Source organism: Bos indicus x Bos taurus, chromosome 9, assembly GCF_003369695.1.
Source record: "Bos indicus x Bos taurus breed Angus x Brahman F1 hybrid chromosome 9, Bos_hybrid_MaternalHap_v2.0, whole genome shotgun sequence".
Lineage (NCBI taxonomy): Eukaryota > Metazoa > Chordata > Mammalia > Artiodactyla > Bovidae > Bos > Bos indicus x Bos taurus.
Window position 1 is genome coordinate 102,997,995 of NC_040084.1, and position 22,614 is coordinate 103,020,608.

The 22,614-nt window shown below is 56.9% G+C and overlaps 1 protein-coding gene and 1 long non-coding RNA gene across 4 annotated transcripts in view; one reads left to right on the forward strand and one right to left on the reverse strand.

Moving 5' to 3' along the window:
• Window positions 1-2,668: 2,668 nt before the first annotated feature.
• SMOC2 (SPARC related modular calcium binding 2) overlaps window positions 2,669-22,614 on the forward strand; it is a 157,231-nt gene continuing 137,285 nt past the window's right edge. Inside the window, exon 1 of one of the 2 annotated variants that reach the window (XM_027552068.1) lies at window positions 2,669-2,933. In XM_027552068.1, the coding sequence (XP_027407869.1) occupies window positions 2,850-2,933 (84 nt within the window). In that variant the 5' untranslated portion in view covers window positions 2,669-2,849. The remainder of the gene's footprint in view (window positions 2,934-22,614) is intronic. The other variant, XM_027552067.1, reaches the window with a different exon arrangement.
• LOC113898692 lies at window positions 7,967-12,010 on the reverse strand. 2 transcript variants are annotated; one of them, XR_003512723.1, is made up of 2 exons: window positions 11,771-12,010; window positions 7,967-8,607 (listed from the first exon to the last, which is right to left on the reverse strand). It is a non-coding gene; the product is annotated as an uncharacterized LOC113898692 (long non-coding RNA). The 2 variants fall into 2 exon arrangements; XR_003512724.1 differs by having other exon boundaries at window positions 7,967-8,610.

Here is a 22,614-nt window from a genome sequence, read left to right on the forward strand (position 1 = left end):
AGAAAAGAAGGGGATGACAGAGGATGAGATGGTTGGATGGCATCACTGACTCAGTGGATGTGAGTTTGAACAAAATCAGGGAGACAGGCAAGGACGTGGAAGCCTGGTATGCTGCAGTTCAGGGTTGCAGAGTCGGACGTGACTTAATGACTGAACAACAACAAATTATATCATGCCTACAACAAGAAAAAAGTCCTTTGGCAGTTTTAGCATAGTGAAAGAAATTAAAAAGTAAGCCAGGATGCCTTATTGGACATTTTGCTAGTGGCCTAAGGGGAAAGTAGATTTGAGGATGGCTAGAATAGCGGGTCATTAGTTTCTCTTTCATATTATTCAGTGACAAAAAAAGTTAAATTCCAGATACATAATCCACAATTTAGAATGGGCCCTTATCCACTTACTAATTTAAAAACCCCCCACATTTCCAAGAGAAGGGAACTTCCTCACTGGGCTTGTCTGTCCTATAGGAGCTGTCTGGAACGCACTGAACTGGTCGTTTCCTGTCTTGATTCCCGACTAAGTGGCTGTGTGCTTTCTAACGCGGCGCCCATCTGGCCTTCACGCCAGGAATAACTTTCTCAGAGACGCAAGAATGACAGACACACATAACAATTTCCCAGTGTTTTTAATAAACGTATTGTTTTCTCCGCAAAAATGGAAACTGACTGTCTCCCACCCCTGCTGCCAGCTTCTCTCAGGAGCTAGAAGTTGGCATTCAGGGCGCTGTGAGCCCCTGCAGGCGTCAAAGGCTGTGTCTCACCGGACAGTCCTGGACAACACACTTCATTTCTCTGTGTGGACTCCCTGAGGAGTCTGTGGTTGATATGTGAGGGAGATGCCGAGATTCTTGATCACAAGGCTTGCAAGCTGGGGCGGCGGGCTTCGTGGCTCCCTCCACTCCCGCCCTGCTTCTCTGGGCCTCAGAGGAGGTGCAGGAGAAAAGGCAGAGGGCAGGTTTGGGCGTTGGGGGTCTGGTCCCGTTTCTGCTGCTCGCACGGTCCGGCTAAGCCACTCGCCTTCTGCTTTTGTTCTTCCTCTTGCTGTTGTCAGGGTGAATGAATGAACGTGTTTTCCATCTTTTGACTTCTACAGAAAAGTGCACAACAACAAACAAATATGTAAGCTATCAGCTTGCAGTCCTCTCAGTAAAGCAGGAAGTAAAAGCAGCATTTTTGGCAGCAAATGCTGAAGGATTCACGTCAGTTTTGGAGGCAAATTTTCCTCTCTGGGTGATCTTAGAATCAGCAGTATGCAGTGTTTACTCTGTATTTTCCCTCGACTTTTATGGACGTTTCCTAATAGCATTCCTTAGTTACTTAACCATGTGCAGCTGCTCTGCTCACCTGTTTCTCGGACCCAAGAGCAGTCCCGGTTTTATTATAGTTTCTTTCTGAGCCCTCAAGCCAGAAGGAATGTGTTTAAGTATAATACTTAATAGATTTTCTGGGCTCTGGAATTTGAATGAGAATTCACAGAGCAGCCCTCTTTAGAGAAGACACACATTTCCTCCCCATCTTTCCATGGGCCTGCGTCTGCCCCTTTCATCCGGAAAACACCTCGGCCTGGGACCCCGTGGTTGGAACAGCCCAGGCTTTGTCTCAGGGTCAGGCCCGGAGCCTGCTGATACAGCCGCCGACGCACTGCCAAAGCTTCGGATTAAACATGGGATTAAAAGTCAGATTTGGATTTTCTGTTTTCTTCTTTTTCTCGGTGCTCCACCAAGTCAGTGGAAGCATTGTTCTCCAGAATCTTCACTCCCTTGGTTTTCTGTGTGAGCTAGAATCAGGGCTTTCTCCTGTAGAGTTGTAAGCCAAGGAGAAACTATTTCTGCAATGTTGTCTGCAATGGGTACTGTCCAGAGTCTGGGCGTGCAAAATTCTCCTGGTTTCCCATCAGTCTCCACCAAGGAGTCTGGACCCTCTACACCCCCTATGCTGGCTTCATCAACGCCTGAAAAGGTTTAAGAGCAGCCACGTTCCCGCCAGCCACACTTGCCCCAGGTCCTGATTTCCTGCAAGTCAGGCTCCAGATCTCTAGGTCCCCCAAGATCCCGGAGCCGAAGTACGTGTGTAAAGGTGAGCAAAGATGCCACCCTCCTTGAACCTTCTGGACGGCGCTGGGTGCCCTGCTCACAGCTGCCCTTACTAGAGAGCCAGCTAATCCACCCGCAAAGTTGAGAGGCGAATTCTGGGCTGGACGAGGTGGCGTTAGAGCCCAGAGGTCCAGGGCCCCAAGGGTGACTGCGGACTGACCTAGGCTTCGAGTTAGCTCTGGGGGGTGAATCGGCCAGCAGGACCGGTCTTGCGAGGACCGGATCAGCGCCCTGGGATGGGAGGGCGAAGTGTATCTTGCTGTCCCAGGGCTTGCGCGCGCGCGCGCGAGCGTGTACGCCCGTGTGCATCTGTGTGCGTGTGTGCACATGGCCGCGCGTGTGCAGGGAAGGAGGCGCGCACACGCAGCACCCACACAGGCTGCAGCACGGCCCTGGGGCCCCTCCACTTCCAGGTCCCTCAGACCCGCGCCCGCGGCGGCCGCCCGCTCGGCGGAGCGGGCGTCGGAGCCCAGCGAGCGGGGCGCAGAGGCCGCGCTGGAGGTGGGGCCGGGGGAGGGGACGGGAGGGCGGGGAGGGCGGGCAGAGGAGGATCCGGGAAGCTCGGGAGTTATTTGACAGGAGCCGGGGCCGCCGCAGGACGCGGAGGACCGCCGGGGCCAGCTGGTCGAGTCCGGGCCGCCCGGAGCGCTGGGGACGAGGACCCGAGCAGCCCCTCCGCCGGTTCCGCGGCCGCCGCCCGAGTGCCACCCGCGCGCCCCGCTCGGGGCCGGAGAGCGCCGGCCCGCGCCCGGTCACCATGCTGCTGCCGCGGCTCTGCTGGCTGCCGCTGCTCGCGGCGCTGCTCCCGCCGGCGCCCGCGCAGAAGTTCTCGGCGCTCACGGTGAGTGGGCCCGCGGCGCCGGGGCGCGCCGCCTCCTGCCCGGGGCCGGCCGCGTCCCCGCGGGCCCCTCCGGCCGCCGCGCTCAGGCGCCGCGAGCAGGTGACCCTCCCGCCCGCGTGGCCCAAGCAGGTGGGGCCTGGGCGGCCCGCGGGGCGCGCGCGGCTTCTGGGGTCCCCGCGACGCGGGTGGACCGGCAAGGGGTGCTCCGCGGGCCCCTCGCCGCCCCCCACGAGGGCCAGGGTCGCGCGCGGAAGACCAGGATCCGGGAGCCAGGGCGCCGCCCGGTGGACTGTCCGAGGGCGGCTCTGCCGGGGCCTCGGCGCCCACCGGGCTCGGTGCGTCCCGGGCTCGGCCCTGGGCGCGCGGTGCGGACCCCACGGCTCTTGCGGGGCGGGCGGGCGAGGGGGCCCGGCTCCTGGGCCCCGCAGGTTGGGCCCGACCCTCCCTGGGGACGTGAGCTTAGAGACAGCAGATGCCGTGACACATGAAGATTGCTTCCCCTCGTCCAAGCGGGCAGAGGCCAGTGGGAGGGCCCCGGGGACTCCGCGTCCTGCGCTCCCCGGCCCTGGGCCCCCAGGGCCGGGGAGCGCCGAGCGCCAGGGTCACCCCGCTGACCGCGGCCGGGTTTGCTTTCTTAGCGGCGACTTCTCAGCGAGGCCCGGCCACCGTTGCGCGGTGCCAAGCTCGGAGCGCCGCGCAGGGACCGAGCCAAGCCGCCGGCCGCCGGCCCGGCCCGGGTGTCCCAGCCCCCGGCTCGGGCAGACCTCGTGGGCTTGCAGTGTTTGCAAACCCATAATTAATGCAATCTGCAGAAACGAAAACATCCCACTTAAATGTGTTTTTGAACAAGTGCTTGAGAAAACACGCAGGGAGAGAGAACACCTCTGGTGGAGAGATGCTTCTAAGTGCCCAGGACCGTCCTGAAGGCGTTTATTGTATCGAAAATACCAACGGGTGAGCTGGGCTGTGGTCGGGTCTGCTTTTCAGCAAAGCTCAAGCCGGCCCGGAGCCTTTTTTTTTTTTTCCCTGTTCGAGCAGTACCAGGGGGAAGGAGTTAGTGAGTTCACGGTTCATACCTAAAATTCTTCTGGGGCGGCCCTGGTCCCTGCCTTGCGTCTCACAAATGACGTGTAGATTAGAAACTGCCTACCCGATCGTGAGGAGGTTCCCACAGGCTCAGCGGCCGTGTGGGGTTTTCATCTCCGCAGAGGGGCGGCGGAGCAAGACTTGCTGTGTGTGTCCCTTCCTCTACCCATCTGTACACACATGATGGGCTTAGACCCGCGCTTGTGTAAACAGCCGCCCAGGCAGGGCATCCAAGGCCCCAGAGATATGGAGACCAAGCCTCAGGCTGAGACCCGGCACGTCTTTCGCAGCAGGCTGTCTCGCGGCCACAGCTGTTCTGAAGGTGCCCAGAGCAGATGGCACCTCAGGGGGCCTCCTGGATCTGTCGGTCTCTGGGTGGAAACGCAGGATAGGGTGTTTGTTATTGGAACTGCTGCACTCCCTGTGGGTTTTCTTCTCGTTTCCGTCCCCCACTCTTACAAGCTAAGCATTTGCTTTAAGGTTGCCCTTGTCCGTGGCCTCCCTGGGGCTGCTCTCAGGATTTCCTGGGTGTTGGTGACACCAGCTGCGTCGGATCCCGCGCGGAAGCTGATGATGCTTCAATGCACATACCAGCCCCCTTTGGCTGCACTTCCCGGGGAAACTTCTTGCCTTAAAACTATTTTTGCAAGTAAAATGCCATGTGGCTTCAGCCTCCAGGAGAAAAGCTTAAAGCCCTGACATATCTTGGCAAGCTCCCCGCCCCGCCCCACCCCTCATGAAGCACATCAAGCAGCTGGCTGATGGGCCGTGAGGGCACGTTGGAGGTGCTGGAGTTTTCTGGGGTGCTCACCTCTTTTCAGACCGATTTCTAGTTGGGGGGTGGTCATTGCTTGTTTCCAGCGGGATGGCTTTCTCTCTGCAGGATTTACGTCTGGTCTTTAATAAACCAGAGAGACAGCGCCAGTCCCTGGGAGCTGGGGAGTGATCACTGGGCGTCTTCTGGATGTGTGGTCCTAGGAGCATTACTTAGCTGTCTTCATCACCAGTGTTCTTGCTGTAAAGTGTGATCAAGCAATGCCTTCTGTTTAGCTCATTGCCAGGATTAAACGTGAGGCTTTCTGTGTCCGCACGCGGTACACACCTGTTTTGTAACTCACCCTGTTTCTGATGGCAGCCGTGCCACTGGTCCTGACGCTGTGGTTTCCACAGGTGGCTGTGCCCCTCGGGACTGGGGACACTGGCCTCATGGTGGTTTTGTCCGTGGGGTGTGGAGCACAGCACGCCACTCTGGGGGAGCACGAGGTTTGTTGAGGTGGGGGTGCCAGCCTGGACCAGCAAGCGAGAAAACTGGCCTGGCTGCCCGCTCTGCACCACCCTGTCTCCTTAGGTGGAAACAGACAGCGTGCCTGCCTCTTGGGCGTCAGAAGCTTTTCACCGGCGTCCCTGGGTGATGACTTTGTCCCCCCCCTCCCTGCACTGGACGGTCTTCATTGGGGGATGGTCTTCATTGGGGGACGTGTCTCCACCGAGTGTCGGTGGGTTTGACCACCTCTGCTAATTGGTGTTCAAGACAAAGAGAATCTGCTTTGCTCAATAATTACCTTTTTTTCCCCATTAAAGTCATTCTTTAGAAACGGCACCTTGGTGTGTATTCCTGTGACTCTGAGGATTTGCATAACAGCCTGGTCCTCCACGAACTGCGTGCTTTTCCCGTCGACAGGCGGGGGCAAGAGGTGTCTCTGACCCCTGCTGGGATCCTCACCTGTCCCTTCCTTCTTCGAGGGCCAGATCCCGTCCGGTTTCCATCCTGCTCATGCCCGAGCCTAGGGAGCGCCTTCCAGTATCGGTCGCCTGCTCACACGTGGTCCAGATGACCGCAGTTCTGCTCCGTCGCGGGCACAGCGGTGCCGACTTTGCCAGAAGGCCGCAAACCCGGACCTGGGTGTTTCCTTCATGGGCAGGGGGCACCATACCCCCAGGGACCCCGGGGGGCACCGTGCCCCCAGGGACCCCTTGCTCAGAGCGTTTGGGAGGAGCTGCGTGCGGGACTTCTGCCCCCACTGAGAAGGCAGAGGCCAGTGGCCTCGCTTCTCGTGTGGCTTCTGGCCACCTGGAGGATGCGCCCCCGGGTGCTGCCCACGGGCCGAGCTTTCTTTGCTCCTGGGGCACTTGGTGTGTGTTTTCTCCTTGACTTCGCAGCAGCCTGACCGTCAAGGCTCTGCTTTACCCTCATTTGAGAGGCCCTGCTGGGGCCCTCCACACTGCTCTGTTCCAGAGGCTTCCCTGGGCGGGGGCGGGGGCCGGGGTGCCGACTTCCCTGCCCGTCTGCTGGGTCACCTTCAAGGCCGATCCAGCTGGGCCTCCCGCCTCCCCTGGCGGGCCTCCAGCACATGGTGATGAGCTGTCTGTTGGGGCGGGAGCTTCAAAGGACAGAGGAGCCTGGTGGGCTACCGTTCATGGTGTCGCAGAGAGTCGAACACCACTTGGGGACTGAGCAACAGCAACCACACAAAAATATGCCACGGCTGGCACAAACGGGTCTACCGTTGATGGTGTGGAGACGTGGGGTCAGAGGTCCCCCTCCGCTCCAGGGCGATCGTGGACGGTCCTGCTCCCCACTGTTTCACTGTCTGCTCAGCTCTCAGGCAGTGATTATGGTTTTTTTCTTCTCCCTTTGCAAATGCTCTGAGCACATTTGCTGCTCTGGGAGAGCTGCGTTTCATTCATCAGCAGAAGAGGGACCACGGAGGTGGTTAAGGAAAAGGAAACTAAACATCATCAAAATTTTCCAACCTAGAAGCCCATTTACATGGCGACTGAAAACCCAAACATCTGGAGGAGTCGCTTTAATTCTGATTTGAAATCAAGACCATAAATAAAACTATAAGCAACTTCAGGCTATAACAAGATTGTGCAGTAAATGGGCACTGATGTAACCAACATAGGTTGTGACGGTTCAGAGCAGAACAGATTTCTAAGTAATTCTATATCAAAATAAGCCTTCCTGAGAGCCTAGGATTTTGGAATGAGGCTGCTATTAAGATTGGCAATGTGACATTGGAATAGAGGGCAAGGGTAACATTTTATATATTTTTAATTAAAAGATAAATTGTTTACACATTTACAAGCCATAGATGTAGAGTGATGAACTTCCAGGTGGATTCTCGCATTAGAGAAGAAAAATTCAGTCATAGTTTTCTGAGTTCATTTGTTTCCCTAATCGATGGCGTTGGAGAAGGAAATGGCAACCCACTCCAGTGTTCTTGCCTGGAGAATCCCGGGGACGGGGGAGCCTGGTGGGCTGCCGTCTGTGGGGTCGCACAGAGTCGGACACGACTGAAGCGACGCAGCAGCAGCAGCAGCAGCAGTCGATGGCGTTGGTAACGGGACACACTGTTGCTGTTCAGCTGCTAAGTCGTGTCTGACCCTTTGCGACCCCTGGACTGCAGCCCGACAGGTTCCTCTGTCCATGGGATTCTCCAGGCAAGAGTACTGAAACGAGTTGCCATTTCCTTCTCAAGGGGATCTTCCCAACCCAGGGATGGAACCCATGTCTCCTGCATTGCAGGCAGATTCTTTACCATCTGAGCCACCAGGGAAGCCAATGGGACAAGACCCTATTCTTAATGTCTGTACATCTCGAGAGTTTGAATAACACTTTATGTATTGAGTACTTATTAATAACTGAAGCCCAAGGGAGGAAAGGGTTCAGAAAGCGAATCCTAGTTCCATGTGGGCTAAGAGGTTATTCTAGAAGTGATAATAATAGGCATTTTATGCGGTTTTGTAATGTCAGGCTGAAAACCAAAGAGCAGAGATTTGTAATAAAACAGAAATAAATAGAACTCAGTAAAATGGTGACTCTCATCTATATTGTCAGCATCGAGAAACAAGATTATAAATGGAAACTTGTACCACCTGGCCAAGTTTAATTAAAATTCTCATTAGAATAGGAGGCCCTTTCAGAACGACTCGTAACACTATAATCATATTCAGATTTTTATTATGTCCGACATAAAATGGGATGTTAACCAGTGAAGCTGGCATTTAAGGGGAGGCGAAACGTCCATACGGTTGGGAACGTGCTCCTCCTTCACCGCGAGCTCTGCAGTCTCCTTCCTTTCCTCTTTCCCCGATCACCTTTCCTCTCTATCTCTTACGCCTCTGCCCTAATCACAGTTGATCCCTTTGCTTCTCCTGTGGCCTTTACTGTCACTGCTTCCGTCTGAGCTGAGAGTGGACGAGAAGTTTCTGGTTCCTTCCCCTCACACTCTTTCCCCTAAGAGCATCCACAGGGCCCCTCTGCCGCGCTCTGCCCTGGTGGCCGGCTCACTGTGGACGGTAGGCCCCTCACCCTCTGCGTGTGTGACCAGCCCCGTCCCCTCGGTGAGCACACGCCCATGGCAGATCTGTTATGTTTATTTTGTGGGGGGCCAGCCAGCTGGTAACATTTGAGTTGCTGGCAAAGAGTTTCCCAGTGATATGAGGTCTCAGAAAGCACGGAGGCTTCGGACGGGCAGTCCCCTGTGGTGCGCTTGGCCCCTGGCGCAGAACACTCGAGGACGTGCGGCAGAGTCCGTCAGGCCCCTCTCGTTTGGGGTGTTCTCAGGTTGGCTGGGTTTCGTCACTGCTGAAAGAACAAATTCATCAGTGGGTTGGCCCCAGATGCTCTCGTCTGTCGGTTGACCTGGCCCGAGGGGGTTGCTTTGTTGACTCTGTTCGCTGTCATCAAGGCTCCAGGGACAAACGGGTCCATCCTCCCTGTGAGATGAGTGCGTGGCAGACACGTGATTCCCTTCCTGGGACTGAGGAAGTCTATCTGACTTCCCACGCCTCTGCCTGCCCTGCTCAGCTCTGTACCATCCCAGCCCCCAGTGGACTGGGGAGACAGACCCTCCCTGGCCCAGCCCACGGCCCCCTGGAGCTGGCAATGGCTGGGTGCTCGTGAGGTGGACCTGGGGCCTTGGAAGAAGGTCTCACTGGCCTTTGCCTGATCCGGATGTGAGTGCCGAGTGCTGGGCGGGGGGGCCTGTCACTCTTGCCTGGGAGCTCCATCTCTCTGTTTCAGTGAAAGTGGGTAAGAAATGTTCTTTTTTTCTCATTACCCTGAGGAATGATGGGAAGTGCATGGCCGAGTGGGCAGAGTGATAATTTGGGGGGGCCACTTTTCCAGCTCAGACGGTGAGCTCGTGGTTACCTGGCTCCCTCTGGCCTGGCCGAGCAGTCTCGTGACGACTCTGAACACTGCTCTGAGGTGTGTTCACAGCTGAGCCCTGATGCTGGGTTTTACATGTCATTGCCCCTTTCTCATCGAGCAGTCTCGTGACGACTCTAAACACTGCTCTGAGGTGTGTTCACAGCCGAGCCCTGATGCTGGGTTTACATGTCATTGCCCCTTTCTCATCAAGCACTTTTGAGGCCCGTCTTCATCTTCATAAGAATGTGGCGCAGACTTGCCTTCTCCTCCTTGAATCTGGTTAACCTGTCCTGGTTACTAACAGACTAGCTCAGGCCCCGGTCAAGCTCTCTTCACGGGAACTCCATCCACAGGGCTGCACTTTGCTCTACCACACTTTTTCTTAAAATTTGAGAAAAATGTACAAATCCAAAGAAAGGTCCCAGAGCACCCTGGGCCACCTCCCTGCTTGGACATCACTGTGGTGTCCTCCTCACATTACACGGTAGAGTCGAATACAGACTCGTTGTAAGTCACACAGTGCAAGTTGCAAGACACACTCACCCCACTGATGAGAATCACTGCTCAGTGTGGAGTAGAAATTAAAAAAATGATAAACTCCGTTTGTGCTTACCATTTTAACCCAGCTCAGGAGGTCCAAATGAAGGACACCCCACTGATGAGAATCACTGCTCAGTGTGGAGTAGAAATGAAAAACATGATAAACCCGGTCTGTGCTCACCATTTCACCCAGCTCAGGAGGTCCAAATGAAGGGCACCGTGTATCATTTGCGTTGTCTCTTAATTCATTCCACAGAGTACTTGGGTTTGTGTCATCAAGAATTAAAAAAAAACAGTAATACATTTAAAATTAATTAAAAAAATTGGCCTTTGAAAGACAGAAGTGACTGTCCTTCAGTTTCGAGATGACTCCAGGGTTAAGACGGCTGAGTGAGTGGCGTCTGGGGATTCCGTGGCCGGTTCTGGGGTGAGGGCTGCAGCCATGCATCCCCAGCGTCCTTTCTGGGAAGTGCCCTCAGCCCTCTACAGCAGAGACACACACCAAGGCCCACCTTGGCCTCCCTCAGCCACAGAAATGTTTCCTCCACCTGTCTCAGGGGACCGCTAGCTTCTTCATGGCAAAGCGGCTGAGTCAGGGACAGACAGACAGAGCTAGGTCAGGACCACAGTCAGGACTCTGCTTGTGAGGCCGGGCCGTCCGCTCCTCCCTTAGACCTGCTCCTGTCGGTGGCGGAGGGGAGGGGGGCCCCTTTCTTCCGTGGGGCCACACTGACTGTGACGTAAGGGGCCTTGCCCAGGAATGTCTCAGCCAGGGAGGCCTTTGTTTTGGATAAACAGGTGCACGGGGAGTTTTAAATGTTACAAAGAGAGATGGTGTGAGATTCTGTGGCCTGCATTAACGCCACTGACAATGGAGGAGAATCCGTTGTGGGGAGGGCTCTCCTTGGGCCTGGGCGCACGGGATGGCAGGCTTGGTTTGAATGCAGGCTGGGAATCAGATCATCTTTAAAACTGCCATCTACTGATGAACCGACAGTTCATGTCGTCTGCTAACGTAGGTATTTAAAGAAGGTCACGAGGTCTGGGAAGGCCAGACGCCCTCTGCACCTCCTCCATGTCTTTCTGACCTGGCCCTTCCTCCCAGGCCCCGGCCTGTCTTGCTGTGTCGGGAGGACTCTGAGGATGAGGGACGTCTGGACATCATCTGCCATGGGTCCGCTTGTTCCTGCCTTCCCACCCTCTCATCTAAGGCCCCGAGTGTTCCCCTCCGCTTTCTGAACCAAGCTCCGTTCTGAGCTCTGGTTGGTCCACACCCTCAGGACCGGATGCAGGATCTCAGACGAGGAGCACGCCCTTGGTGTGTGGTGGCCCACTTGCCCAAGTCACGTTGTGAATCTGAGATTCCATTAAGCCAATCTCTCCTCCTCACTGGTTTTTTTTTTTTTTGGAATTTCTAGAACCTGTAAGTGGTGTTTTATATGCCATTGATGTTAAAACTAGGCTTGCATCCTGACCCCAGTAGCAGGTTGGAACTCTCCCCTCTGGCTCACGGAAATCTGCTAAGCGCTGCTCATTGTCCTGTGAGTGGAGCTGTGGGGGGACCCAGAGGGGTGGGCTCCCAGGAGGTGAGACCAGGGCCATCTCCAGCTGCTGCACCCATGCCCTGCACCAGGAAAGAGCCCCAAGGGAGTCCCCTCCCCTCCCAAGAATCAGTGACTTGGGAAGGATCCAACCCTGACTAGGATTCCCAAGGCCACCGACCTGTGACTTCCCCTGACAGAGTAATCGACACTGTGGCGGAGGGTGCTGGGCCCACTGTGAGCCCGGCAGCGCGCTCCTCACCGGGCAGCCCGCCCCCCGCCCCAGACCTGCTGTCTCCCACACGCACAGGTGTGATCTAGCACGGCCTGAGCGCAGGCAGCACCCAGGCTGTGAGTTCAGACTCGACACTCTGCCCGCTTCCCTCTTAAGGCAGAGAGAGCTGTTTCCTGGGCTGGCAGCAGCCCTACCGAGCCGCCCTGTTCCTTTCGTGGGTGATGCATTTAAATATCTGCCGGCGCCCGAGGGTGAGGAAAGCCAGAGAGGCTCTGACCTGAACGTACACGTCGGCGCAGTCCTGGCTTTGCAGGATCCACTGGTGATGGGCTCAGGTCTTCCTTCTTCAAAGGTGTATCTTTTGCAGGGAGTTGCCCAAACGAGATCTTTCTTTTCACCCGGAGATAAAACCCAGGTGGAGTGCCGGATCCTTTTCTCCCCTCACTTGGCATCTCGGGCTGTTGACACTCGTTTACACCCGCAGGAAACGCAGGTGCGGCTCCGGGCCAAGGGCCTCTTCCGGCCGTGGACGCGGAGGTGCCCGCGCCGGCCACACGGCGGCGCCCGAGAGCAGCCCGCCCCTCCCGGCCGACGGCGCTGGAGGACGGAGCCCCCAGGGCCCACGCGGCCCACTCCCCACTCGGGGAGCTGCCCGCGCTGTCTGCGGGGCTGGCTGCCCGCCAGATGGGACTTCCTTTCTGCTGCAATGTCTGATCATTTAGTAAACCGGTTTTATTTAAAGCAGTGGCTTCACTTACTTGTTGGCTAAGCTGATACCCATTTCAGTGTTCTCTGGGAATGGAAGTGCTTACACATGTCCATTTATGACGGATCTTAACCCGGAAGAACATCAACTGCAGAAAATAGACACTTGGTCCTCAGGCTTTCGAGGCCTTTCTTCCAACCAAGCCTTTTACCCCCGTAGGTTCTGCAGCCCAGCTTTGTAGGGGGAGGGTCCTGGAGGGTGAGGCCCACCCCCCAGCTGAGTTCTTACCGCTGACCTCTGGCCAGAAACCATTGACATTTCTTTGTATGCAAGGATCTGAGAGGGTGTAGAAAGTCCTAAGTGGCCCCCTTCCCTGTCCCCTTTCCCCCCACCTGCGCCTTTCTCTGAGGCTTCGTTCCCTTGTTCTTTCTTATGTGATGAAGGAAGGCCAGTCACTGTGGCCGGAGGTCCTCTATGGACCTTCGAGGTTGGAAGGCGGGTCCCGCCTGTGGTCTGAGGCCCCTTGGCGGCCGTGACCCCCTCAGAACCTGGCGCTCATTCCCAGGCCCAGCCCGGCCTCAGCGTGGCCCCTCGTGGGCGGCCCTGGGCCCCGGGGGCTTCCTGGGGCTCTGGGGGGGCATCGCCCCTCAGCCCCCAGATGGCAGTGCGGCATGGACACAGCTGATGCTCAGTCCTGTCTCTGGGCTCACTTCTGTGGCCCCCACGTGTGCAGAGGTCAGGACGTGGGGGGGCTCCTGAGGGCCAGCCCAGATGCGCGCTGAGGCCTGGGGGGCAGCCGTCAGCCTCCCTTCCTGGGGCGTTGGTGCTTCAGGCCAGGGCTCCAGGGAGCTTCCCTGACCTTTGTGTTCTTCCCCCAAACTTAACACAAGAAAGGATAAAATAATTTCATGGTCAGGAAATGGTAGAGTCAGAGGCTAATCTCTCTCTGTCCCTCCTCAGAGTGTCTCTCTCTGTCTCTCCCTGTCTCTCTCTGTCTCTTTCCCCCTGTCTCTCTGTCTCTGTCTCTCTCTCTGTCTCCCTGTGTCTCTCTCTCTGTCTCTTTCTCTGTCTCTCTCTGTCACTGTCTCTCTCTCTCCCCCGTCTCTCTGTCTCTGCTCCTCTCTGTCTGTCTTTGTCTCCTTGTCTCTCTCTCCTCTCTGTCTCTCTCCCTCTATCTCTGTCTGACCCCCTTAGACTTTCTGCAGCCTTGTCCCCTGGCCTGTGGTCACTCCCCCTGGCCCTGGGGCCGCAGCCGGGCGGCCTCCCCTCCACACCAGGGGCGGAGAACTGGGCTCCAGGAGCTGCAAGGTGACACAGGACAGGATGTGAGCCAACCCAGGACTTGGTTCAAAGCCAGATCCTAATCAGACTTTGTTTTAATCCCTTTTTTCCCGCTGTTCTCCTTTAACACTTTCTGGGGGTCTGGGTCTCACCGAGCGCTCAAGACAGCCCTGTGTGCATCGCAGTAGTGGGAGCCCAGTTCTTGGGGCAGCTGCCCCCTCTGTCTCGGGATTTCCAGGGTCGGGGGGACAGGTGAGCAGGTGGAATGCCCCAGGGTGCCCTGAGGATGAGGAGGGGCGCAGCCTAGCGTCACTTTGCCTTTGGGGCTCCCTTAGTGCCCATTCTGGGGACCGGGGGGCTCTGGTGGATACCAGGTAAATAAGGCATCTCACAGCACACGGGTGTGTCTGGACGCTCTCAGAGGAGTGATGCACCGAGCTCTCCGCTGGGTGCTGTCACCGTGCAGCCATCACGGGTCTTGTCGTCCAGCAGACACAGCCATGCACAGGGGTTGGGACCGGGGAGGGTTCATCCTCACATCCCTGTTGGAAATGTGGCCCCGAAGGCTGAGCCCTGGGGAGGGGTTGGGGGCACCCTGTGCAAAGACTCACCCAGTGGACAGGGGACCTCCTCAGGATCTGGGAGGGCAAGGGCCCCCTTAGGGCTCCCGGGGGCTTGGAGGGCCCTGAGGGGCTGGGCTGGGCAGCCAGGCGGCCTCCTGGGGTCTCAGAGCAGAGGGGCAGGCAGGCTCCGGGGCAGCAGTGGTGCAGGGCTGATGGGGGGCTGGTGGTACAGCTGTGATGCTGTGGGGGGCGGGCTGGGAGAGGCAGGGCACTCAGCCCAGGGGGCCATTTGATGTCCAGTTACTGCATGTTGTCTCTGTGTTTCTGCGTGTGAGACATGGGCTTGGGCGAGGAGATGCAGAACTGAGATGAGAGCCGAGAGGAGACCTGGTGGGGCTGGGCGGGCACGTGAGAACCTGCTGTCCGCCTCCCTGTCCCTGGCGTTTCCTCACAGGGCACGCGGCACAGAGCTCGGGAGGGTGGAGTCCAGCCTGGGTGCCTGTCCGGCTCATGAGCATCGTCTCCTGAGGCCCTCACGTCGGGCTGTCTGGTGAAACAGATGCCTAAACTGCTTGAACAGAAGCACGTGTGACCTTGGGTTAAGCAGATCCCAGGAAACAAAACCTCAGCTGCCACCCGAGCCGCCGCGTGGCCCCCCTGAGGCCCATCTTTCAGGGGAGCGGGTCCTGGTGAGCCGAGGGGGTGACAGGCGGTGAGCACAGCCCTCCCACTGGACTCCCTGAAGGTCAGTCTCACTCTGAATCACCAAATGACGTGGAGACGCAGTTGGCAGAGGTGGAGGAGGCTGGAGGGCAGCCTCGCGTGTGGTGGGAGTCGTCTGCCACTGCGGACAGGCTGCTGGCCGCTTCCGGGAGCTGGTGGGGGGCCACGGCAGGAGGGCAGCGGGCCTCCTGCCTGGAGCTGAGTGCCCTAGAGGCCTGCGGGGACTCCGCTGGATGGCAGTCGGGCAGAGGGAAGACGCTGCTTTTCCGAGGCCTCTGCCCCCTTGGGCTCCCGCGCCTGCTGCGTCGCTACCGTGACGGCTCCTGGCTCCCTCCCCTCGGGCTTGCTGTCCTCTGATGCCCCCTGGACGTCCTGTCGCGGGACATGCTCTGATGTGGAATTGAGGGCAATGCGGGGCTCTTGTTTGGAAGAGACGTGGTGGGACCTCGTGATGGTGAAATCCTGCGGGTGTGGCCCTGAGACCAGGACGTGGGGCTTGGTGCGGTGTGGGACAACGCCTCCTTACCGCCCACCCCTGGTCCTCAGGAGACGTGGGGTCGCAGCAGGAGGACAGAGCCGGCCTCCCCGGGGGTGGTGGGCTCACCTCCCGGCGTCTGGGGGTCTGGGGCCAACACTCTGCCTGTGGTTCCTGGCTTTGCCGCTCACGGGGGATTGGGTGAGCCGCCGGTTCTCAGCCTCTCGGGCTGCAGGACGGGGGTGACCTGGGCTGCACCCCGTCCTGCTCTGGGAGGGAAGCGGGTCCTGGGCTGGACGGGTCCTCCAGGAGCGCACCTCCTGCCCGCTCTGCTCCGAGGGCGGGCATGGCCTGCGGTTCCTTCTCTGGCGGCCTCGCCTGAGCCCGCGGTGAGCCCCTGTCCTGTGGTCCTTTGCTTGCTCCTGCCCCTCGTCTCTACAGACTCCAGCTCCTCCACGAGGAAGCCTTCCTAACCCAGGATCAGCCGACAGGCTACCCCGTGTGGAGGAGTGGGAAGCGGGGGGCCTGCAGTTAAGCAAGGCGTGATGATCTCGTTTGTAACTGAGAGCCCCCTGTCGGTGGAGCTCGGGACTTGCATGATGCAGCAGGTGAGCTGTCGGGAGCTTGTGGGGCTCCCGCTCTGTGGGGGCTCCCGCTCTGGGGGGCTCCCGCTCTGTGGGGGTACGTTGGGAGCAGGGTGCGGGCCTCTTCCTGCATCCAGGGCCCGTTCATAGTGACCCCGTGCTGACTCCTCCCCCGCTTGCTCGCCTTGTGGTGGACTCTTCAGTTCAGATCAGTCACTCAGTCGTGTCCGACTCTCTGCGACCCCATGAACCACAGCACACCAGGCCTCCCTGTCCATCACCAACTCCCGGAGTTCACTCAAACTCACATCCGTTGAGTCGGTGATGCCATCCAGCCATCTCATCCTCTGTCGTCCCCTTCTCCTCCTGCCCCCAATCCCTCCCAGCATCAGGGTCTTTTCCAATGAGTCAGCTCTTCAGGTGGCCAGAGTATTGGAGTTTCAGTTTCAGCATCAGTCCTTCCAATGAATATTCAAGACTGATTTTCTTTAGGATTGGCTGGATGAGTCTTCTTGCAGTCCAAGGGACTCTCAAGAGTATTCTCCAACACCACAGTTCAAAAGCATCAGTTCTTCAGTGCTCAGCCTTCTTCACAGTCCAACTCTCACATTCATACATGACCACAGGAAAAACCATAGCCTTGACTAGATTAACCTTTGTTGGCAAAGTCTGTGCTTTTTAATATTCTGTCAAGTTTGGTAATAACTTTTCTTCCAAGGAACAAGCGTCTTTTAATTCCATGGCTGCAGTCTAAGTGCAGTAGACACTTGGTCCCATTTTGCAGATGAGGAACTTGGGACAGAGGTGATTAAGTGAAGTGCCCAGAGTCATCTGGCAGGCCTCCTGGGCCGGCTAGGTCCAGGGTCTCCCAGCTGACCCCCTGGGCCTGGTAAGCCTTGACATGGCAGGAACAGGCGGCAGGATGCTCTGAGCTCAGGTTCTCTGAATGAGGCTCTCAGGCAAAGACTTGAGCCTGGCTGGACTCTGAGTGCTTGTGGACTCACTCCAGGGATGTCACCAAGGCTGCAGGTTCCTCGGACCAGAGGTCTGGGTTGCGGGCACGAAGCTTGCTGCAGTGTCTACAGGGCACATTCCCCAGAGGATCCTTAGGAGACGAGTTCTGGGAATAGTCCTGTGTCGGACGGCTGCAGGGAGGGCGGTGGGCGCCGTGCACCTGTGGCTGGCCGGGGCAGGTGTTTGCCGTTCGGGGAGAGCCCGAGGTGCCCTGGCAGGCGTGGCCCTGACTGCGGGGGTCTGCCCCCGTTCTCCCTTTGTTTCCTGGTCTCTGAGTCACATGTCGCTTTCAAGTAGCAGGTGTTTGGTTTGTATTGTCTTGATTGATCCTGCTTCTCTCACTGAGATTTTGAACTTAAGAGACGCTTTTAATTAAGTGTAAATAAGATAAAATTTACCCCGATTGACTGACAGCATGGAAGGTTTTATCAGGTGCCTTTTACCACTTGTGCCAGGCTTACAAGTCTACATGCTTACACGCGAGGGGAGGCGAGCGATGGACAACCGTAGGACTCCTCAGGTGACACCTGCCCTTAAGCTGCAGCCCCTGAAGCAGTCGCTCAGGAGCAAGTGACGGGACCTCTGTTGTAGGAGATGGGGGGGTGGGGTTTAAAGGAGCTTTTAGGGATTTGATTGTCAGCTTCCTCACTTTATAAGGAGGAATCAGAGCCCTTCACATTCATACCTGCACACAGCCAGGTAGGCAGCCCAGGCGTCTGGACTCAGCTTCACCCAATTTCTGCCACCCTCCCCTGCTGGCTGAAATTTAATGCTGGGTTTTAACAAAAAGAATTTCAACCCTTAAATCTTTCTGGTGCCTTGCATCATACTATAAAGAACTGATTTTGGTGGAAACATGTTAAGAGACCGTGGCACTGCCTGTGCCTGGGCTGCGCTCAGTCGTGTCCGACTCTGTGCGACCCCAGGGACTGTAACCCGCCAGGTTCCTCTGTCCATGGGATTTCCCAGACAAGAACACTGGAGTGGGTTGCCACTTCCTTCTCCAGGGGATCTACCTGACCCAGGGATTGAACCTGTGTCTCCTGATTGGCAGGAGGAGCCTTTACTGCTGATCCACCTGGGAAGCCCCCAGACAATGACACTACTGTTTAAAGATGCAAAATAGTGTGATTGTCATGGTGGCTCTTCTTTGGCTTAAGTCACACTGGTCATGTGACCTAGTAATGACTTGCATCCTGATGTGAAGAGGGCCCAAAGGAGCTGCCCAGACCCTGGTTCTGGCTCGACGAGCCCTGCGTGTGTCCCCAGTATGCCTTACATGGGGTGTGGTTGAGAGGATGAGGAAAGTTTCATCTCACCCCCGATGGTGTCGGGCCCACTGTGAATTTCAAAGAGCCTTTTGTAAGGTCTTGGGCACTTTTTGTTCAGTTGCTAAGTCTTGTCCAACTCTTTGCAGCCCCATGGATTGCAGCACACCAGGCTCCCCTGTCCTTCACCACCTTCTGGAGCTCGCTCAAATTCTTGTCCATTGAGTCAATCATGCCATCCAACCATCTCATCCTCTGTCATCTCCTTCTCCTCCCGCCTTCACCTTTCCCAGCGTCAGCATCTTTTCCGTTGAGATGGCTTTTCACTTCAGGTGGCCAAATTATTGGAGCTTCAGCAATAGTCCTTCCAATGAATACACAGGGTTGATTTCCTTTAGGATTGACTGGCTTGATCTCCTTGCTGTCCAGGGGGCTCTCAAGGGTCTTCTCCAGCACCACAGTTCAAAAGCATCAATTTTTAGAGAAGACCTAAGAACGAGATGTACAGGTGACTTGTAGGCATCTCCCCTTCGCCGGAAGCACGCTGAGGTTTCATCTGGTGGCTTTTCGTTTGGCCCTTGTCTCAAGTCTCTGATGCTTTCTTCTGAGGTTTGGTGAGAACTGAGGCTGAGGGTCAGGGCAGCTGAAGGCGTGCTGGGTGGTGACTGGAGTCTTGGCTGCGGTGGAAGCTTCACTGCGGCGGCACCTGGTCTTGGGTGCTGTGGGACCGTCTTGGAGCCCTGCGGTTGTCATCATTCCACTGGGTGAATCAGCAGACAGACACGCCCAGTGGCAGTGAGCCTGAGCTGTTGGAAGTGCGGCCCCCAGGCCAGTGGCACCCACTGTCCAGGTGTTCACAGGGTGCTTAGGCCATCCTGGGGTTTCTCAGGCGCTGCTGCTCGAAGCTGTGATGTTCTGGACCCAGAGCACGGTGGGCATTGAGCGGACGTGTTTGTTCCTCGGGAACGTGGTCCCACTGACCGCCGCCCACCCCCTCCTTCTCTCCCCTTTGCACAGCTTCCCTTCCAGTCGATCCTTGTGGCAGGTCTTGTCCAGTGGACCACGAGGCCTGAGCTGTGCCCTGCCCCACCCGCTCACCCTCTGATTGCCCCTTAGCTGTGGGCACTTCTCTGTTGCCTCGGTGACTCGGGTCCTCAGAGCCTGTCACGGCACCTGCTTCTTGGGCACCACGGGGATCCAGTGTCTGAAGTGTCCTGGAGTTCCTGCCAGCCGACCTGCAGCAGCTTGTCCTCAGGGAAGCCTGGCTTTGGGGCGAGTCCTGGACGCGCTGCTGCCTGTAGATTGACCGGTCCTTTCCCTGCAGACCATGGCCTCCTCTGCTTCAGGCCCTGCCTGGTGGCCTTGGTCTGAGGTTCTGGGGCTCCCCAAGCTGTCTGCTCGGGGGTGGGCCCTGTCCTCCTCCCAGCGGGTCCCTCGTGGCCCAGGCCCCACCTGCCCCATCCAGTTACCGTGCTGGACACGCGTGGGGCCCCACTGCCAATGCCCAGCGGGGCTCTGGTGACCGACTGCAGCACTCCCCCAGGGACGGGAGGGCGGAGGAGTGGATGGTGGGCTCACAGGACACGGGAGGAGAAGGCAGAGGGGGCCAGCATGGACATGGCCTGAGCTCAGGGGCTCCCTGGGTGTCTTGTCCACGCAGCCTCTGTGGCCACTTAACCCCGTGGGGGACCAGGAGTGGGAAGAACCCTTGGAAAGGCCAGGTGGGTGGCGGGCAAGTGGGAGAGGCATAGTCCTGCCGCGTGTACTGCGTGCTCAGTCGTGTCCGACTCTTGGCGACCCCGTGGACTGCAGCCCGCTGGGCTCCTCTGTCCCAGGGATTTCCCAGGCAAGAACACCGGAGTGGGCTGCCATTTCCTCCTCCATTTCTACAGTGGCCACATCCAAACAACTCTGTGGTGAGTTACCTGCAAGTTACGGTAACCTTTGTATGGTGTCTGTAATACTAAAGTCCCACCTAGTATAAAGCTTCCCCTATTTATCTGAGGGTGCTCTTTGAGTCGTGTTCCTGCAGGAAAGTGGACATGAGCTCCTGGGGACTCTTTCTCCAAGGCCTTGTGTCATCAGGGAGTTACCCACCCCCTTCCCAGCCCACCTAGGTCTTAGGTTCTCTGCCCTTAAAATACTCCACTGACCCAAACCCGGAAACGAAAGTATCAAGAAGCAGGGGCGATGGTCTGCATGACATTAAATGACACGCGCCTTTCCCAGCTGTGTTCACCTTAAGGCTGCTCTCATTTCACTGCTGCTGCTAAGTAGCTTCAGTCGTGTCCGACTCCATGCGACCCCATAGACGGCAGCCCACCAGGCTCCCACGTCCTTGGGATTCTCCAGGCAAGAACACTGGAGTGGGTTGTCATTTCCTTCTCCAATGCAGGAAAGTGAAAAGTGAAAGTGAAGTCGCTCAGTCGTGCCCAACTCTTAGCGACCCCATGGACTGCAGCCTACCAGGCTCCTCCGTCCGTGGGGTTTTCCAGGCAAGAGTACTGGAGTGGGGTGCCATCGCCTTCTCCACTCATCCCACTAAGTATAGACATTAGCTGTGTAGACCTCAAAGCCAAGGAAGCTGCAGTTCTCAGCAGAATGATGCAGGTCAGCGCTCGAGGGGCTCTGTTGGCCGTTCTGCATTCTACACACAGGAGGAGCAGTCCCCGATGGTCCTCAGAGAAAAGCCGAGGCTGTGAGTGCTTTGAGAGGCTACTAAAGCGTGGTAGCGTGCTTCCCCCGTGTGATGCATGTAGACGGTTGAAGGCATTTGGTGTGAGACTCTGAAGGAATGTGAGGGCCCAGGGAAGGAAGGCAGCCCCAGAAGGAGGTAAATTTGATGAAGTGAGGTATCTGGATAGAGATGAAGGAGATTAAGGTCCTTCTGGATAATATCCTGCGCTCAGGGCAAGCACCAACCGGGAAAGTCATATCTCCTAGCACTTCTCAGGTGACCTCAGGGCTCGGTGTCCCCAAGGGGGCGGCGCGAGGGCGGGGGGAGATTCCCTCAGTGGAGCTGGGGTTGGGTTCTGCGGGGCATCAGCTTGTCCCTGGGATTTCACACCTGTTTCCACTTTGAGAATAGCACCAGGGGCTGGCCCTGCGGTCATTCTTTCCTCCAAGATTAACTGTCCTGCTGTACATCCGAAACCCAGCAGGGGCGAGCCCACCCACGGGGCGTCCAGGCCATCTGGTGTATGACTGTCACTGTGGAACCACAGACAGCTTCTCCAGAAGGAAGATGGCACTTGGGGCTGTGACTGGCTCAGATGTAATCAGTTTTGTGAATGACTATTCCATTCCGTTGTCGCTAAGTCACGTCCGACTTTTTGCGACCCCATGGACTGCAGCACGCCAGGCCTCCCTGCCCATTACCGTCTCCAGGAGTTTGTTCAAACTCATGTCCATTGAGTCAGTGATGCCATCCAGACATCTCATCCTCTGTCGTCCCCTTCTCCTCCTGCCCCCAATCCCTCCCAGCATCATGGTCTTTTCCAATGAGTCAGTTCTTCACATCAGGTGGCCAAACTATTGGAGCTTCAGCTTTGGCATCAGTCCTTCCAACGATCACCCAGGACTGATCTCCTTCAGAATGGACTGGTTGGACCTCCTTGCAGTCCAAGGGACTCTCAAGAGTCTTCTCCAACACCACAGTTCAAAGCATCAATTCTTTAATGTTCAACCTTCTTTATGGTCCGACTCTCACATCCATGCATGACTACTGGAAAATCATAGCTTTGACTAGACGGACCTTTGTTGGTAAAGTGATGTCTCTGCTTTTTAGTATGCTGGGTTTGTCATAGCTTTCCTTCCAAGGAGCAGCCCTCTCCATCTAAGGCCCAGAAGCCCAAGCGTCAGGCACCACTGGTAGACGCTCCCATGAGCCACAGGTGGGCCACCTGAGGGCACCCTGTGCCACAGACGGTTACGTGCTGACGCCTGAACCTGTAAGTCATCGTATGTGGCAGGTTTCCAAATGTCCCCCAGGACTGTACTAGCTAACCTTATTCTGCCGTTGAGGTATCTCCTATCCAAGGTATTTCTTGGACAACTTTATGTTAAAGAAAATCATTTGTGTAAAGAATAAAGAATATAAAAGTACCAGAGAGAAAAATTTCAAATAAGCCCCCAGAAGCCTGAGGTCCCTTTAGGAGCCCAAGATGGACTGGCCGCCTTCCTGTGGTCAGGTCCTCAGGACCTGGTGGACACGTGGCTGGAGTGGGTTGCCATGGCTGGCGGGCATGGTTGCACATGGCTGGCAGGGGCAGGTTGAAAGATCACATTCTGAGGAGGGTGAAGGCTCCACAGGCCATGGGAAAGCCCACCCCCGAGGGCAGCCTCCTTGTTTCCGGAAGCCCCCCGTCAGCACTGATCAGCCCCGTCACAGGAAGGGAAATGACCCCCATCGTGGGAAGGGAAGCGGCCAGTTTCCAGTCTCCTGCCGCTTCATTTAATCTGTGGAAAAGCGAGCTTTCTGCTGAAGCTTCCGGCACTCTGTGGGGTG